The 18,093-nt window shown below is 37.9% G+C and overlaps 1 protein-coding gene across 1 annotated transcript in view; it reads left to right on the top strand.

The window, feature by feature from the left end:
• CD109 (CD109 molecule) overlaps positions 1–18,093 on the top strand; it is a 69,856-nt gene that overhangs the window by 40,172 nt on the left and 11,591 nt on the right. The window contains exons 22-30 of the mRNA XM_005518144.3: positions 629–773; positions 1,515–1,691; positions 5,768–5,849; positions 7,136–7,364; positions 7,893–8,058; positions 9,154–9,344; positions 11,729–11,884; positions 11,970–12,035; positions 16,303–16,439. Coding sequence (XP_005518201.2) covers positions 629–773; positions 1,515–1,691; positions 5,768–5,849; positions 7,136–7,364; positions 7,893–8,058; positions 9,154–9,344; positions 11,729–11,884; positions 11,970–12,035; positions 16,303–16,439 — 1,349 coding nt within the window. The remainder of the gene's footprint in view (positions 1–628; positions 774–1,514; positions 1,692–5,767; positions 5,850–7,135; positions 7,365–7,892; positions 8,059–9,153; positions 9,345–11,728; positions 11,885–11,969; positions 12,036–16,302; positions 16,440–18,093) is intronic.

The following is an 18,093-nucleotide window of genomic DNA, read 5'->3' as shown; positions in this document are numbered from 1 at the left end:
AATTGTTCCTGAAAATGGGCAACAATGCAGCAAAAAGGCAAACCAGTGTACCTGTCTGCCTCTTGCTCTGCATGGTTGGTTTGGGGTCAGGTGGCTTTAAGTAGAAAACACTACTTATAAAATAGTTTTTTAAAAGTCCTTTAAAATTCTTTAGATCCCCTTCTATGTGTGACTGAACACATAGATGTGTTCTACTACAGATAGTTTGTCCAATGCTTCTTGAAAGATATTTGTGTATCACTGAGCCCCTGGTGCTGCAGCTAATTTAACAACCTGTGGAGAGTGGACCTGCTAACTGTTTCGGATAAGTGCAGTTGATTTTGCCACACATCTGGCTTTCATTCAAAGCCTATTTTACAGTAACAGTTCTTTATTTTGCTACAGGTGGAATTTTAGCCTTCAGACTTTTTGGTAAAACTTGCCCGGCTTTGGATGTCGAAGTCTGATTCATGTTTAGGCTCCATTTCAGTGGAAGATGGTAGATATTGGAATATCTCATCCTACAATAAAAACTTAAGATCACAGAATCAAAGATTGGTTGAGATTGGAAGGGAGTAGCATGACCTTCCTGCTCAGGGCAGGATCAACTACAGAAGGATACTCAGAATCCCTGTCTTTATCTTTATAGGCTGAAGGATTGGAACAGACATATTCTCAGACAGTCCTTTTGGATTTGACTGGGAATAAACGACAAGCAGTATCAAAAACTTTGGAATTCACTTTTCCTTCTGATGTTGTAAGTGGCAGCGAGAGAGTGCAGGTCACTGCTGTTGGTAAGAATTACTCTGTTTCTATAATTAGGGAATTAATAATGGCATTAATTTTTATTTAACTGTAATATAAGTAGGTTGAATCATTAAGTCACAGTAATTTACTGTCGGGCATTAGGCTAAATATAGGGAGACCTTATGGATGGAGTGTTTTATTTCTTTAATTTCTTTAATTTATGACAATATGATATTTGTAAGGTATTTTCAGAGTTAGGGAGTTGGCTTTTGGTCAGGAAAGTCCTGCAAAGTTTGCTTGTATCCTGTTAATTATGCTGTCTTCAGAATGATGCCTATAACCTGACTAATTGTTGTTTACTGTGTCACCAAGGCTTTGATAACTGTAGGTGAGAGAAGAAATGAATGAAGTTTCAAATACATATCACTATTGAAACATTTTCCTGGGCTAAATAGCTTTTGGTTATGTGGGGTTTTGTTTCTTTGCTTTTGAGTTTTTTGTTTGGTTTTTTTTTTAATGGCAACTGTTTGAAATTACTCTGTAGTTGGAAAGGTCTGTAGAGAGCTGCATCAGTGGGTGTAAAGTTGATCAGTAGATGAAGTATTTTTTCTGACTGCTTAGTGATGTTTATTACTATTCCTAATATATCATATATATATATATATATATATATATAGTTGTAATATGTAATATTTTATCCCAATTTAGATTTTACCACCCCTAATGTGTGAGGTATGCATTTATTTGCAATAAGCTTTGGTTTATTTTGGTTGAATTTTATCTTCCAGGTGATTTACTTGGGCCTTCTATCAACGGTTTGTCATCATTGATTAAGATGCCTTATGGCTGTGGTGAACAGAATATGATCAATTTTGCTCCAAATGTTTATATTTTGCAATACTTGATTAAAACCAGGCAGCTGAGAGAGGATATTAGATCAAAAGCAGTATCGTTTATGAGAAAAGGTCTGTATGCATAAAAGAAAGATGTTAGATTTTTAAGATATCTTCCTAGTAAAAAGATTTCTGTGACTCTGCATCTGGTGTTTGAAATATTGCTCAGTTTGTGTCACGACAACTGGAAGAGAAACCCGTTTTTTTTTCTTTTCTTTCCTCTTTATTCTGGCTGATAGACAGCAAATTATTTTGTTTACAAGGGAAAATTCTCCCAGAAAAAAATGCTGGTTTTGTATAATTACTTTTTTTCAGGTGAGAAATGTGTTCTAAAAGGTAATTCACATGGATTTCCTAGATGGTTATTACTTCTTGTTTGATAAAACCACATGTGAGGGAATATTTCGTATCTCAGCCTGGGGCACAGCAGTTTAAAATGAGTCAGTGAGCAGAGTGAACCATATTCTTCCCACGTCTTCAGTGACTCCATCCTGGGCTGACGTGTCCTTGTAGAGCTCAAGGAGTGGCATTTGATCTCATGGCTGGCTTTTTTGCCCACACAAATTTTAGACTTCATTAGAAGTGAACTCTGTGCTAGAAATCAAAAGCTGGAAAGTTGTAGTTGGAAATTGTTGTATGTTTGAATTGGGAGATACTCCAGAACATCACAACGTTTGGAGACCACAGTTGAACTCTGGCTTTTGGATCAGACAGTGTCTAACTATGGTGTCCCACAGCCGCCACGTGTCAGTCTCCATGCTGAGCAGTGACACCGGCCCCGTGTGAGCTGCACCCCTACTAAGGCATCGTGATGACATTTTCAATTTTTGTTTACCCCCTCAAAGCCTTTTTTGTTTGATTTTTTTAAAGTTGACATTTCCCTTGGAAAAGGCACAGCTCAAAATAAATTTCCCTTTCATCAGGATTCTAATTTTCTGTCAAAGCAGTTAAATGTTTTTTTTTTTTTTAAAAACCCTTCCTACTACATGGTTTAGTTGAAAAGTACAGTGGGGAGGAAGAGATGTGTTATGTAAACAGCTACTCTGAAGTTTGTGAGTGATCTATCACTCTTTTAAGACTGAGCTTTGGTACCATAGTTTTCTGAAGTTTTCCAATAGTGGATTTATTTAAGTTATTTAAAAGCAAATGAAAGTTACTGGTTTAAATGTCACTTACATACAGATTGTATTGTGTTTTAACTTCTTTCTGAGGCTTTGAATTGAGGTACATGTTTTTAACACTGTAGGTGCCAAAACAGTAAGTATGCTGAAATATTTATAACCTTAACATAGAAAACAATCACAATCTAAAAAAATATTTTTTTGCTTTATTTTAATAATTGTTTTCTGTTGTTGCACTGATTATTTTTTCAAGTGTAATCTTCAACTTGAAATTTAACTTAAGCTAATATGTAATTTTTATAGGCTTAGTTTTTGAAAGGATTGTTATGAAGTTTAATTTAAAACAGACTATTTCATATGTCATAATTCACCAAGTATTTAAAAAAGTAACCTCAGAATCTGAAGTAAATATAATTAGTTTATGGCTAAATGCTTGTGAGACGAAGGGATCATATAGCTAGCAGGAACTGCTACATGATCTTTCTTTTAGCAGTTTTATTTACTTAGAACAAAGGGAAAGCCAAAGAAAAGTTGCCTTGTAAGCACAATTCCTAATTGTGGTAATGACAAATTCCATCTTGTAATCACTTTCTCTGAAATGAAAAAAACCTGATTGGCCTGAAAGCTTTGTTATTAGACCCAAAGAGGTAAAAATTTTGAGCAAATTTCCAAACTATTTAAAATGTATGATCCTTTAGTCTTTCACATCTTTCTGAAGTCTTTTCCATCCTCATACATTCCTCTTTCAGCCTTACAAGCTCTTTTCAGCGAGCCTCCTACATCTTTTGGGGTCCAGCCAACCCTCTGAAAATAGCAGTGGACATCATAATAGGATCCTTCTTTTCCTTGCCTTTCCACTTCTATGTGTTGACATTGGAAGCATCATTTTCTCACGTGTGATTGAGTGTCCGTTGGACCGAGCGCGGCTGTTCACAGCCTCCGGCTCTCCTGTTCCAGTGTTCCTGCAGACTTCCCATGCTAGATACGCTCGTGTTGGGAGGCTTGTGCGTGACTGCAGTAGGGCTGGCACTGAGACAAAAGCAAACAGAATGTAGGAAATAGCTGAGTGATCTCCCTCCCTCTGGTTCTGCTCATCTTCCTGATCCCTCCCAAGCTTACATTCTGAGATGAATTTGTGCCTGTGTAAGGGCTGCTCAGCAGTCTTTGTTAAGCAGGCTGAAAGTTGTAGTCCAGTGCTTTTACACTACCAGCAGGATGATGATTATAATACTTATTGCTGTATATTGCCAGTTCTGCAGAGAAACAGAAGACCTTATTTTCAGGCCTTGCAGTCAGATAGTTTTGAAAAGGAAGCAGTTTTATTTCTATATATACATGTATTTGTGCTCCTCATAGAACATTATTTGGAGGCTGAAACTTTGGCAGTGACTTTTGCTTTTCTTGGGGAGAAATGCCACTCCTTCCTCCTTTTTTTTCCTTCCATTTGAGAATACTTTACTTACCTGTCATCTCAGTTAATGATACTATGTCTGAAAGATTCATCAGTTTTAGTGATGTAATTAGCTACTGTCATATAGCACTTAACCTATAACACATAACACATAACATATCCCCTATATTAAAGCAAAGATTTATATTGTAAATTGTAAAATTCTTCTAAAGAAGACCCAAAGCTAAATTTGTTGCTAGTGGGGTTACATGGGAAGGTACCCAGATATACTGTAGCAGATTCACAGCTTTATTTCTCATTCTCTTTTATTACAGACAAACCATGACTAGGAATTCATCTTACATTGCTGCTTAGATTGAAGGACCAGGCTAGTTGTTCCTCAGTAATTAGGGGTATGGTTCACTCACTGTATCTACAGTCAGGATGGTATGGAAGTGGGGGATGAATCCTTTATTAGTGAAAGCAAGGAACATTTTTCAGGACTCTAGTTAGAGTTGTAGTTCAGTGGACCTCACAGGACATATTTGTGTAAATTCATTCATTTGTGTAGGACTTACCAATGGCTGCCTTAGAGTTTTCTTTCTGCCTGATTCTGTATTGTGTCTGTATCTATCAGGTCTTTGATTAATGAGTATACTTTCTTAATTAATAGCTAAAATAGCCAAACCAAGGGAAAAGGGAAAAGTGGAGGGAAAGAAAAGATGTTATGAAATGCTATAAATAGGTGCTGTTACTATTCTACATTCACGAATGGCAGGCAGAATGTAAGGGAAGAAAGCCTTTAGAAACCAGAAACTACAGGGAGTAGCATAGCACAGGAAGCTCTTAATTTCTAACTTGAGCAAACACTGGTTCTCTACAGAAGCTGTCTATGAGTGAGAATGCTGCTGGTAGTTGTGAGTGAGCCTTTGAGGCCCTTTCATTATGGGATAAATAATATTATTATTTATCCTGCAGTCAGGAGATAGCTGCACTTGTCCAGGATATTGAAAAAATCTTAGGATAACATTTTAAAGGGTTCTTCTAGGATTTTGGATCTTCAGGTCTTTTGAAATTTTTCACTCAGTTCAGAACCATTTCTTCCAGCTTGCTTTTTCTGATAGCAAGCCTACCAATTTGGCAAAAGTCACCTGAAGAGGAGGTCTGGTTTTCCAGCAGCATTTGTAGCCTTGCCCTTCCAGTTGGAAAACAATTTTTGCTTGTTCTTCCTTCTGCTGTAAAGGTAGAGCACTTCTGTAGGTACACAAGCTCCCCAAAATGATGAAGCAATGAACTTTAGAGCATCTCTGCTCTGCTCTCACTGCTCTGCTCAGGAACGCCTGGGTGTGTGGGGGCACTCTCTGCACTGGGTGGCTGATGAGCAGCTGCAGGAGTTTCTGGTTCTCCTTTTGTAGATGGATCCTTTGATCCATTGCTACCCACTTCCTCATAATTTTCCATGTGGTTTTGTGTGTTCCTCCATATTTGGCAGGTTTTTTAAGAAATACAAGCTTGAGTTGTGCTCTTCTCAGCCTTAGAAAGCACCTTGTATCATATCAGCATTTTCAGTTCTGGTTTGTGCTGGGACCCGCATGAGAGGAGAGTGTTCAATACCTGTCTCTACTTTTCCACTTCAGGCTACCAAAGAGAGCTGCTTTTCCAGAGGGATGATGGCTCTTTTAGTGCCTTTGGAAATGAAGATCCCTCTGGGAGCACATGGTGAGTAGTTCTGCCAGAATCACTGTGGAATTTTAGTATTTTAGATATTTTCCCTGCATCTGAAAAGTTTTTGTGAAGCTGGTAAAAGTTTCCAGCTGTATTAGCCTTCTGCCTGTTTTTCATTAGGTGTTCAGGCCAGCTCTAAGGTCTTGCTGGATAACATATTGTCAAAGGCATTATTATGGCAAGACTTTTTAATTTTGAAAAAAATAGAAATAAAAGAATGATGAATTATTTTAACTGAGGAAATGGTTTAGTCTGAAAGTTTTTTCTGTTACTTTACTCAAAGGAATGAACAATAACAATTAAATTAGGTATTGATAGCACTTGACTGAAACCATTTAGGGCTACGTGATCATCACTGCTTCAATCAGATTATCAGTTATCTCTGTACTGGAAGCTGAAGACTGACTGAGACATTTTGTAGGGGGTGAACAAAGTTGCTGGTGGTAAAAATTTGTTCTACTCGCATCTGTCACACTTCCTTTTATTGAGACACACAGCTGAAATAGTCTTTTCAGTGCTGAGTTTCACTCCAGGAAGCATACAGAGTGTAGTTGTGGAAGCCAGATAGATAACGGAGAGAGGTTCCAGCACTTTGTTCTGCTAAGCCTTGTTCAGTTTAGATGTACTTACATATTTCAATTCGTGCTTCTGTCCCTGTTACTGTGCCACTGAATGAGGCTTTCTTCTGGAGTCAGTGGGCATCTTTCACTGACATCAGGAGGGTTTGCCTTTGACTCAGTATTGATGGTTTGGAAGATGAAGATTATTTACCTGTGCTGGCAGTTCTGGTACTTAAATAGTGCAGTGACGAGTTACATGAATGCACATTTGGAAAGAAGGGAGTCGGGGGATAATGTGGGATTAATAATAAACCAGCAAAGGTTGTTTCAAGGATATCATTACAGAGATAGTGGTGGTAATTAACATCACACTTGTAACTGCATCACTTTGTGAACTATAACATCTTTGTAGCAGCAGAAGGCAGGAGAGCAACATTTGAATAAAGATATGCTTGTGCTGACAGATTCATAGTCTATACTCTGTATTTATTTTTGAAATATAGCTGTAGAAGGGGTGATCTTCGTAGAAAAGGACATGTCTTAATTTTTTTTTGGATTAAATTTAGTTTACTTGCTTAGATGGGCGTGGCATGCATTTTGCTCTGCTTGGTAGGGTTGTATAGACCACCTTATACTTTACAGTATTCTTATATCATCTGAAACAGAGGAAGCTGTAATGCATGGCTAAATTTGACTTACTTGATGAACCTTTTCTCCAAGGTTATCAGCCTTTGTATTGAGATGTTTCCTCCAAGCTCGTCCGTTCATAGATATTGATGAAGATGTACTTATGGATACAGCTAAATGGATTGTCCGTCATCAGAAATTAAATGGAGAGTTCCAGGAGCCTGGGAAAGTGTTAAACAGTGATCTTCAAGGAGGAACCAATAACCCAATTACTCTCACAGCTTACATCATGTCATCCCTCCTGGGGTTCCCAGATAAACAGGTATTGGAATTCATAAATATGATTCATAGTTACAAGAATGCTTCATAAATTTTCTTAATATCTGGCAAACGCTTGGTAGATAATATAAATAGAAGGATTTTTGAACACAGACAAAATTTAACCTCATTTTGTTAAACATCCCTTACCTATTCAAAGCAATGCAAAGTTATGTTAAACCCTTCAATTTTATATTTTCAAAATCTAAAGGCAGTTTCTCTTCACAAGAATATTGTCATGACTTTAATCTAAGAACTTGCAAAGAAATTTCTTGGGTGGGAACTAGTCTTAAAGATGTTAAGCTGTTCTAATTGATTTAATTGAAATTACTCATTTTCATAAAAGCAGTGCCAGATCAAAAGGTTTGCCTTTGAGATTCATCTGTGATTCTGAATGAGATTTTCATTATTTACTGGCTGTGGTTTGGGGCTAGTAATTTTTCTGGATCACTACAAATTTTTGTTTTACATTTTACTATTCCAAGATATGTTTTATTCACTGTACAGTCTTCAATATTATCTTAATTTCCAGCATGCTTATGCCATCAAGACTGCTACAAATTTTCTAGAAGATAAATTAGAAGAAGGCATTTCAGATAATTACACATTGGCACTTGTGACATACGCATTGTCCTGGGCAAAAAGTACAAGAGCGAAGGAAGCACTGAATATGTTGAACCAGAGAGCAGAACGCCAAGGTACTGCACAAATATTTTATACAGTTGCACAGATAGATTTTTGTCAACTTTAAAAATGTCTATCATATATCTACAGCTGTGTGTTCAGAATTCAAATCTGCTCAGAGTATGATAAGGAGAATTAGATAGGAAGTTCCAAGACAGCCTTCATGACAAGTGTCCACAAATGAGTGACAATTCACAAGGCTTGGGATTTCATTCCCAGTTACAGTGTTCCTGATAGGAGTACTGTGATGCTGTTGAAGGACATGACTTGTCAGTTTTCCTGTTTTATTATGCACACTCGTATGATCAGCCTGGTTAGAGAGAGATAAATGGATGAAGTTAACTATTCCAGTGTAGTTTGGAGAGATCAGGAGGATATTGGGGAACAATGAGTATTGGAAAGAAGAGGTGAAGTATTGGACTTTCTGTAAGACAATACAGAGGTCTGTTGCACTTTCTTTGGGGACCTATAATCTTGGTATATTTAACCTCTTTCAAGTTCAGCTGGATTATTTGTCCTAATTTGTGGGAAGAACAAACCATATGGAGTATAAGAAATGGAAGTTTTTGGCTCAAAATAGTAACTCGCCTTGAAAAATCCAAATGAATTTGTGTTGTAGCATAGCAATGGGGCCTTTTGAGCGTCCATCTATGTTTACTGTGTTAGGCCTTTTGGACAGTCACTTCTGGGAAGAGAAGAAGTAATTTTTTTGGGAAGGCCTTACTCAAGAAAGAGTCTATTGAGCAGCTGTGCTGCCTGAGGTGCCTTCTCTGGTCCTGAGAGAAAGGAGCACTGGGACAACTAGGTGTCTTTTTCAGAAGGGCTCCTTTATGTGAGCACTTTGGGCTGAGAAGGAAAGGATCAATGCAAAGTTCACTGAAATCAGTTGAGTGACTGATTTGGACTCCAGCTTTATTTGTATCTAGATTCAAACATTGCTGAAGAAGTACTTAAGTCAGGCCTTTATGGAACACGTGCCTAAACACTAACACAGGATCCTTGCTAGAACCCATGTGTAAGTGTTAATGAAGAGGCTTCCCCTAAGACTTTGCCAGAAATCCAAAGACTTCAGTCTGTGGATCTGAGGTTGTTATTGGTTCCTTTTACAGGAGAATTTCGTTTCTGGGTAACACCTGCTTCTGAAATTTCTGACTCATGGCAGCCACGGTCCATTGATATTGAACTTGCAGCATACGCTCTTCTCTCTCACTTTCATCAAGACAGATTTGCTGAGGGGATCCCTATTATGAAATGGTTAAGTCATCAAAGAAATCACCTTGGGGGATTTTCATCTACTCAGGTAATATCTTGTCTTAAGGGGTTTTGCTATGCTTTCTAATCAAACAGTGTATATTTAAAAATAAAAAAGGACCATTTTTACATAATAATTACTGAGCTTTGTTTTGCTGTAACAGCCTTGGTTATGTACAAGCTTGAATTATTGGCATCTTACTCCTGAACTGCCAGTTTTAGTATTTTTGGCAAGTCTAGTAAAAAAGAGAATTAGAGGGAGACCTTCTTTATATAACATACTAATAACAAATTAAGAAGAAATAGTAGTGTCCATGGAAAAGTGTTTAAACATAATTTTGAAATAAGTATGATGGATATCTACGCTTACTTTCTTTCCAAGGAGAGAAGCCTCTTTTTATTCTTACCATGTGTAGGTCCTCAACTCCTGAAAGGCTATTAACTTAGCCTTTAACTAAAAGGAGTAGGTTTTACTAGAAAAACAGCCTAACCTAATCCCTCTGTTGGCATTTGGTCTTAACTTAATAATGTACTTTGTCCTTATTATTGCATAGATTTTTGATGGGCCATGAAATTTGGAAAACCTTCACTATCTCCAGGAGGTTTCCATGTTATTGAAGCCACATCTTGTAAGCTGTGCTGGCATCCAAAAAATTAGATAGTACTTTGGATTGCATTGGTTTAAACTAGTTTTTAAATTAACTACAAATGCCGCTCACAGTAAAATGCCACATGTCATCATGCTGCTTGGTACCAAGGTGTACAGGCCATCCTTCATTATTTTCAGATGTTGGTTGGTATTAATCTGAGAGAAATGTGTTCTGAGTAAAATGGAATTTAAGAACCAGCCTGGTTCCCCTGAGGTATTAATGCTTTCCTAGTGTGTTAATTCTTGCTTATTATTTGGAGAGGTTGATTGAAGCACTAAATGAGTTTAGAAAGCTTTTCTCTATTCTCCTGAAATCTACTTTAGTTGAAAGTTTGAAAATGTAGCAACATATCATTTACCCTTGATGGTAAAATTAAGAAATTGATTTAATCCTTTTGTTCTTCCATAGTCTAAACTGTTTTGATTTCAAAATTACTCCAATGTCTAGCTAGATGCCTTTTTTAATTTTAGAAATGACTCCATAGTTTTTTACTTAACTTCTAAGATTGCTTTAAAAAATAATTGCTGGAATGTTTCCTTCCATGAGTTAATTACACAAGAAACTTAATATATTGTTGAACAATAAGGAGGAAAGAATTAAGTTGCATGTGTGATGCTTTATAAGTTAGGGTGTATTAATTTACCATAATCTCTATACATGATACAGCTTACAGTTGTAAGAATTTGCAGTTGCTAATCAGCTGATCTTTCTGCATTTTAAGAAACCAGTGGTAAGCAGGTCATCTCAGACAAGAACATGGCATGGGAAGGAGAGTGGATTTTTTTATCACTTAGAGTGAATAGTCAGCACGTGCTAGCCCCTTAAGGTACAGCACAGCCACCATGTTGTGGTGAATGAATTCCTGTTATGTTAGAATTTTGTTACTAGAAGTGGCCTAATAATAAATAAAGTATCTGTATGCCAAGCCTGAAAGACCAATTTCTTCACTCTTACTGGTTAAAAATAGGTGCAAAATGAACTGCATGAACAGTAAAAGTCCCTGAGAAGATTAGAGACATGTATTTGATTACTGTATTTCTTCACAGAAAATAGTGGATGTTAAAATTCTCATTCCTTAAACTGGACCAAACATTCAAATACTGCCTCTTGTGTTCAAAACCTGGAGAGCTATGTCTACAATCACACACAAAGATGAAAAAAAGAATTTTAGATACATATATGACAGTGTGTTTGTAAGTATATTCTGCAGTGGTTAAATAATTGCACCAAATCTTTGGATTAAATACAGAGGATAAACTGGTCTGAAACCCTTTTAATTGGTGCTGAGTGTCTGATAAAAATTAATTCCAGCCTTTTGTTAAAATTAGTGTTAATAATTTTTCAGACCTGTAGCTTTTGTGTCAACGATCAAGGCACCCTGAAAAATTCCTGTGCAATACTGAGTACTTAATGCATAGTCACTAAATATATCTAGAAAGTAGCAATATTGTTATTTTCCTCTGTGTCTTTCTCCATGGTTGGTGTGGTGTGTAATTCTGAGTGTTGTGTCTTTCAGTTCGTCAGGTGTTGCATGTACCTTGCACAGGAGGAAAACTTCCTTAGCTGACTGCCACCTCATTTTCCATTTCCACAGTAGCTAACTTCTTGTCTTGTGTTGCTCTCTTCGTGCCGGGGGAATCCAGAGATATGGTGGTGGCTGCAGGAAGAGTCCAGCATGATCAACCAAAGTGTCAATGCAGGGACTATGAGCTCCCCAAGGCATGGTCAATGTGCTGCACTGGCTTCTTCTTTTTAGTACTGAAGGGTTTGTTTCTCTCAACAGGACACAGTGGTGGCTCTACAAGCATTGAGTCTGTTTGCAGCTCTCACTGCAGCAAGCAAAACAGAAATGGATGTAACAGTGACAGCCCCTTCTTTGGAAATGCCAGAAACATTCTCAGTTGATACTCGAAACCGTTTCCTGCTTCAGACTAAGGAGGTACTGTAAAAAGTGAGGAATACTTTTGTAAAGTCTGCTGAGTGAAAGTACTTTGAAAACACTGGTTTACTCATGTTTCTTTCAGATTCCCCCTGCACAGCAAATGACAATTACAGTGTCAGCGGAGGGAATGGGATTTGCTGTCTTTCAGGTAGGCAATGCAGGCAATCAGGTAGGTATTCTTGCTAAAGATGTGCTTTCTGTGAGGAAGGTGTATTTTGGAAGCTTTATAGAACATGTTAATAGGAGCAGTCTTCCAAAATGTCTTAAATCAGTAGCAAAGCAAAGTAGTTGGGGAATGCTGTGAATAAAATACAGCTATATTCCTGTCCTTGTTTCTGCCCAATGGCCTCACCTTTTAAGTAGTGCTGGATGACTGACAGTTTTGGGGCACTTTCATGGGCCACAGCTGTATCAAAGCAGCCCTGTCCTCTTGCAGAAATGCAATGTCTGTTTGCAAGACAAAGGACTGCAGTGGTACACTGGCAGGCACAGAGTTCGGAGTAAAACAGGTATGTGGACAAAGCAGAAATGCCTCATTGAGAACCTGTGGTAGACCATAATAAGGCACAGATCAGTACAGAATGATATTGCATTGCTAGTTATAAGAGTTATTTTCCTTGCATTGAAGTAGAAAGCAACAAAAACTAAAAATAAGAGATTATTACAGCTAAGTTCTCCAGCAGTTTTTACAGTGTTCTGAAATAGCATGAAAAAGGAGTCAAGGCATCCTGCAAACTATGAACAGTAATAGTTTGTAACAGTAACACTTAGCATCAACCAAAAGTGTGGGCATGGCAGAGAGTGGAAGGAGCAATACCATACCAGAAGAAAACAGTGTTGGATCTAACTTGTTATGGCCAGCAGTGGCTCTCACTTCCCTGGTGCCTTCTCCATGACAATTGGTTGTGACCACACAGGTGAAAGAGCAGACCTTGGAAAAGCTACAAATAATGCAGAAATACTAGTCTCTGAGCATGAGAGACTAATTTTGTTGAAAGTATAGACTTGCTGACTGTGTCACTGATCCAGAGTTCCTACTGGACTACTAGTCATAGTTGAGAAAACTGATCCAAAGCCACGTTTAAGTGTCTCCAAGTTTTATGGCAGGTCAGATTCCATGTCAAGCTCTGTCCAGTCTGTCCTTCACTTTAGTGTTCTTATGCATCTGGGAAACAAAAAAAGCCTGGTGATGGTTGGAAAATAGGCTTTTCATATTCAAAAAGACCTTTTCAAAGAGGTCTTCACAGCTGCCTATCAGGAGTGAACAGCAGCTGGAGATACACCTCATTCATTCACCACCAGTCTGCAAAACACACAATGCCATAAATCACAACCTATGGTTATTAATTCCCGGCAGTGCAGACAAAGTTTACAGCAAAGTTCAAAAGTTTCAGAGGATAATTTAGATTTGGGCTTGCAGGCCAAGATAAGAGTGAACATTTCAGCAGGACTGTGTTCACACATCTGTGATTTCAGTGTGCCTGTGTGGAATGTAACAAAGTGGGGCTCCAGAACAGTTAAGACTACTTAACCCTAATCATTGTTGAGAAATACTCCCTGATACTAAGTCAGCTAATTTGTCAGGCGAGCTGATCAAAAACTTTTCAGCAAGTAGTTTCATGCTGGAAAACACTGATTTGTTGAAATTAATACCTTTTGTGAAAACACATTGGTTCCAATTACATTATTTCCAGCAAGAAAATTTCACATTCAAACTAGCAGGTGTGGTGAAGACTGGGCGTAAGTCTTCCACCGAGAATAGCCAGTTGACTGTGGTGGGAGCACTCCCTGGTGCTGTATAGCTCCAGGGTTTAAGTTCCTGGTTTGTTGCATGCATGTGGAAATGTACTCACAAAGAGCTGCTGTTCAGGAACCAAGGCTAGAATAACTTGTTCATTTAGGTCACTGTCCTGTTGCCTGTTTTCCTGAAGCTTTGAGTCAGAGATGCTTTGACTTGATTCAAGATGTTGCTCTTAACACCCATGAGTAGTTCCTCTAAAACCTTGTCTTTGCTAAGATCAGTTCTTTCCTTCTGCTTCCTTTGGCAGGTCTGGTATTCTAAAAGAAAGAGTGCTGAGGACGTTGAATGAGGGTTCTCTTTTTCCCATACACAGGCTGGGTCTGGATCAGATTTAATAAATCAGATAGCATATATAGCTATAGTGTAACAATCACATTTTTTCAGCTGGGTTTCATTGTTCTGCGCCTGTCAGAGTACAGTGGTAAGAATCACTGTTCTGAGATTTGACTTTCTCGCCAAATGCAGCATGTCAAAACAGTAATTAATTTAAATATCCCACAGCACAAAATTAAATCCATTAATGGAAATCATGCTTTCCCAACAGAATGGATTCCTAGGAAAAAAAACCTTTTTTTTTTTTTTTTTCCTGTGGTGAAATCTCATTGTCTGTGTGTGCAAGTTGGCACTGCATTCACTCCTGACCCTTCAGGATCTCATAAAATGCATTTTTTTGGGATATTATGATTGTAAAGGCAGGCATTTACTTACAGCTTTTTGGTCCTTCTAGTTTCCTAGCTCATCTCTGCATTGTGTGGGTATGTACCATACATGACCTAAGACACTTATTCTGCAAGAGGGAAGAGAGGATGGGTTAGGGTGTTATGAAAGGTGCTCTGGTGAAAGAAGTCAAAGAAGCAATCTTCCCTAGGAGCCCTGCTGAAAGTCTTGAAAGAAACACCTCTCTACTGTCTAGAACCACTGTGAACTGGTCTTGACACATGACTAAAATAATTGGCATGGCCTGTGCCTTCTTGGAAGGAAGGAGAATGCCACTAAAATATAGAACTAGCAACAACAAGGGGAGGGTAAACAGGCTCAAACAAGGGTGGGTATGGGCAAAGTGGATAGGTGAACAAGATATCCTCGATCTCCTGATCAAGTATAGAGAGGGAATGAGGAAAAAACCTCAGAATTCCCTGTTACTCATTACTGGAAATACTGACTGTTTTTTCCACTCAGTGTATTTTTGCTGGATTTAGGCAGAGGACTGAATGTTAATGTGATGGTACTGAAATAGGTACATGAAGAAATGCACACATATTTCTCCATTACCATTTGAATACATGTTGAGTACTCAAAAAGGGACAGAAAATATTGGAGATGTTTTCATTGAATTCACATCCCATCCTCTGTCAAGCTCATTTATGCTGCTAGTTGAAGAAGAAAAAAGGATAGGCATTGATTAAGGGATTGTAAATATGCCATATTTTCAGAAGTGTAGTGCAGTTGATAGTGTCAGCTACTATCAGAAGCATCACTCTCATGCAGAATACTAGGTTTTAGTTTTCTCTCCTTGGAGTCAGTACCTTTCTCTCACTGGAACTGGTGTACTACACACAAGACTGGACCGGTTCTGCCTTTAGCTTTGGCAGTTGCCTTTTAAAAGTTAAGAAACTTTTATGTTTATATGAATACAGTTGTTCATTTTGTTAATTTTATGCATATTTCTGTATAATAGCCTTCTGTCCCCAAAGCGAGTGTGTATACAGAAGGCTGTAATTAAACTCTGTGTTGTGAAAACATTTTCTTTCATTGTCATGAGAAATAGGGAAAAGGAAGACAGTAACAGCAATAACTTATTCCATGAAAATATGAGCTGATTGACCTGTTCAGTATGTGGTTTCAGAGCATCCTGCCTTGGCAGTAAATTCCCATTCATTAGCTTTTTCTGGCAAAAGTTAAAACAGTTTTGTTTCTATGATGACAGATTGTTGAGGCACTGTTTTTTGTGTGCCTTCAGCTGGCAGGCTTTGTAGATTGGTTTCATCCTTGGTACTGCCTTCTCCTGTGGAGCAGTTGTACGTGATAAATCTTCACAGTTTCACCATGGTTGTCCTGAGTGCCTCTACAGAATTGGCTCTGCACTCACACAGCATGCCAAACTCAGCAATGTTGGGCAGGGCAATGGGAATTATGTGTAGATATTGAAAGAAGGACCATATTTTTTGTATCAAAAAGTGAGAGACATGGCAGCAAAAGCAAAAATCAGAAATTAAAGACGATTCCCTCAGTTATCCAGATAAAACACATAGCATGGTGAGAGGGTTCTTCTTTGCTTTTAGTAGAAAAATAAATGGAAAATGGCTGGAGTAACTCCCCTTGCAAGACCCCAACATGCATTTTGCTTGGCTAGAGAAAGGGGAATGAAAAGTGCTTCTGGAAAATCACAGTCCTTCTACAATGATTTCAGATAGCAAATGGAAAATTGTCAGTCCAAATTTAAAGGTATGATAGGAGCATGTACAAGTTACAGGATAGCAAGTCAATTATGGGCTAGCAGGTCTGTGCAAACGTGTTTTCTCATGTGAACACTCCTCTGGTGTTATGGTGTTAGTGTTTAAACCACACTGATTTGCTTTACATATCACCTGATGTCTGTACTTGCAATCCACAGCTCAATGTTATGTACAACACAAAACACACCGATCAGAGGCTCAGATCTGTCCAAAATCGAGAAGCCTTTGACTTGAATGTTGATGTAAAAGATGATAAAGACGATAAAAACCACTTGACTTTGAATGTGTGCACAAGGTAGGTAAATCAGTTGGAGCATCTCATGCACATCTTTGTGCATGCCACCTTTAAATTACTTTAAATAAACTAAATTATCCATTTGTTTGTATGAATTTACTAATGTATGGGATATAAATACATAACTGAAGAAAATAAAAATTACTTTGCACCAATCATAGTAGTTAAACTAAGAATCAATTCATAAGTCACTTTTTGCTGGCCAGGTGATACTTTTTTTACTAGTATGCATAAAGATGGAGGTACCCTAAATGTTAGAGGTATGTGAAAGAGTTTATGTGAAATACAAGAAAAAAACCTCAAAGGTTTTTTTGGTGCAAGTGCTTTTGAGCTATAGGGATGAGTGTGGACAGACTTGAAAATTGAATCAGTACCTTTGCATTCTAACTTGAGTAGCAAAATGTGACAAGAGCCTATTACTCTTACCTTTCATGGAAAGAATCCTTTGCTTTTGATACAGAAGGAGATACTTTTTTTTTGTAAAGAAAGAAGGAAGTTCTGCAGTGCTGAAAACACCATGAAGTAAAGTAGTCATTCTTTGTCTCTATAATTAACTTCACTCAGAACAATTTTGGAAGGAATCAAAATCCATATTTACTTAATGATAAATTCACATTGCCCTATTGTGCAACTATCTTTGCAGTCTTTCATTCACCAGTAGTTAAGAACTTGGTAATAGAATACAATACATTATTCTGTGTTTGAAAGAGGTGGTAAGTTTTCCGCCCAGGCTAATTCTGTTCTTTTTGCTGAAAAAGGGGGATGGGGCAGGAGGATATGGGAGAATGTGTGCATCTGGGGTGATGTTTCTTGTTCAGTAATCAACTACTAAGAGCTGAGCAGAGACTGCTCAAGTATCATCTCAGGGACCACAGAACAGCCACCTGGTGTTGCCTGGATAGAATTTGCATCACATGAGAATAGGTGACATTGAACTGTATATTCCTAGGTCTGCCAGTCAGTCAAGTTATTTCCTTGACTGCTTTGTGCCTCCATTTTTCTTGCTGTGGAAGTGTTCATACACATATTTAAAGGGTATGTTTGTTTTCTGTCAGTTTCTTCAGTATGTATTTACTATTGCAGTTAAAGACCACTGCATATTTCATCTGAAACCCTATAGGACATTTATCTCTCGATATATATTAATGTTTTTTCTCTTCTATCTTTTGTTACCAACAAGGATGTTGTTGAGATGACTGCATTTGTTGTATTTAAGGATTTCATCTGTTTGTGAATACTTCCTCTAGAAGCAGTTTCCTTCTTGTGATATTATACATATTACATATGTAACATCTTGTAACATTCCTTGAAAATGCAAGATTTGAAAAGTATCACCTGATCCACCGTGATTACTCTTTCATGCCTTTCATCCACACCTTCTATTTATTTAAACTTTGTACACCGTTTGCCTAGAACTATTCTTATGTTCTGCCTACCACAAGGGAGCTGTGACTGGAGATGGAGCCTCTAGGTGACACCATCATACAAATAATCAGCTATAGAGAACATGATTTCAGTACAGAGGATTGATTTAATTTGGGAAATAGTCAGCAGGCATAAAGCCAGAGCTCTGTTTTTATGTGTTTCTAGTATCCAGTTCAGTGACACAGATGGTGGGCAGAGATGCTAGAATACTTGAGAGCTCTTGAAACAG

Source organism: Pseudopodoces humilis, chromosome 3, assembly GCF_049639895.1.
Source record: "Pseudopodoces humilis isolate 2021_Gansu_Grassland_sample_001 chromosome 3, ASM4963989v1, whole genome shotgun sequence".
In the NCBI taxonomy this organism is placed as follows: domain Eukaryota; kingdom Metazoa; phylum Chordata; class Aves; order Passeriformes; family Paridae; genus Pseudopodoces; species Pseudopodoces humilis.
This window is presented reverse-complemented; position numbering and strand designations above follow the sequence as displayed.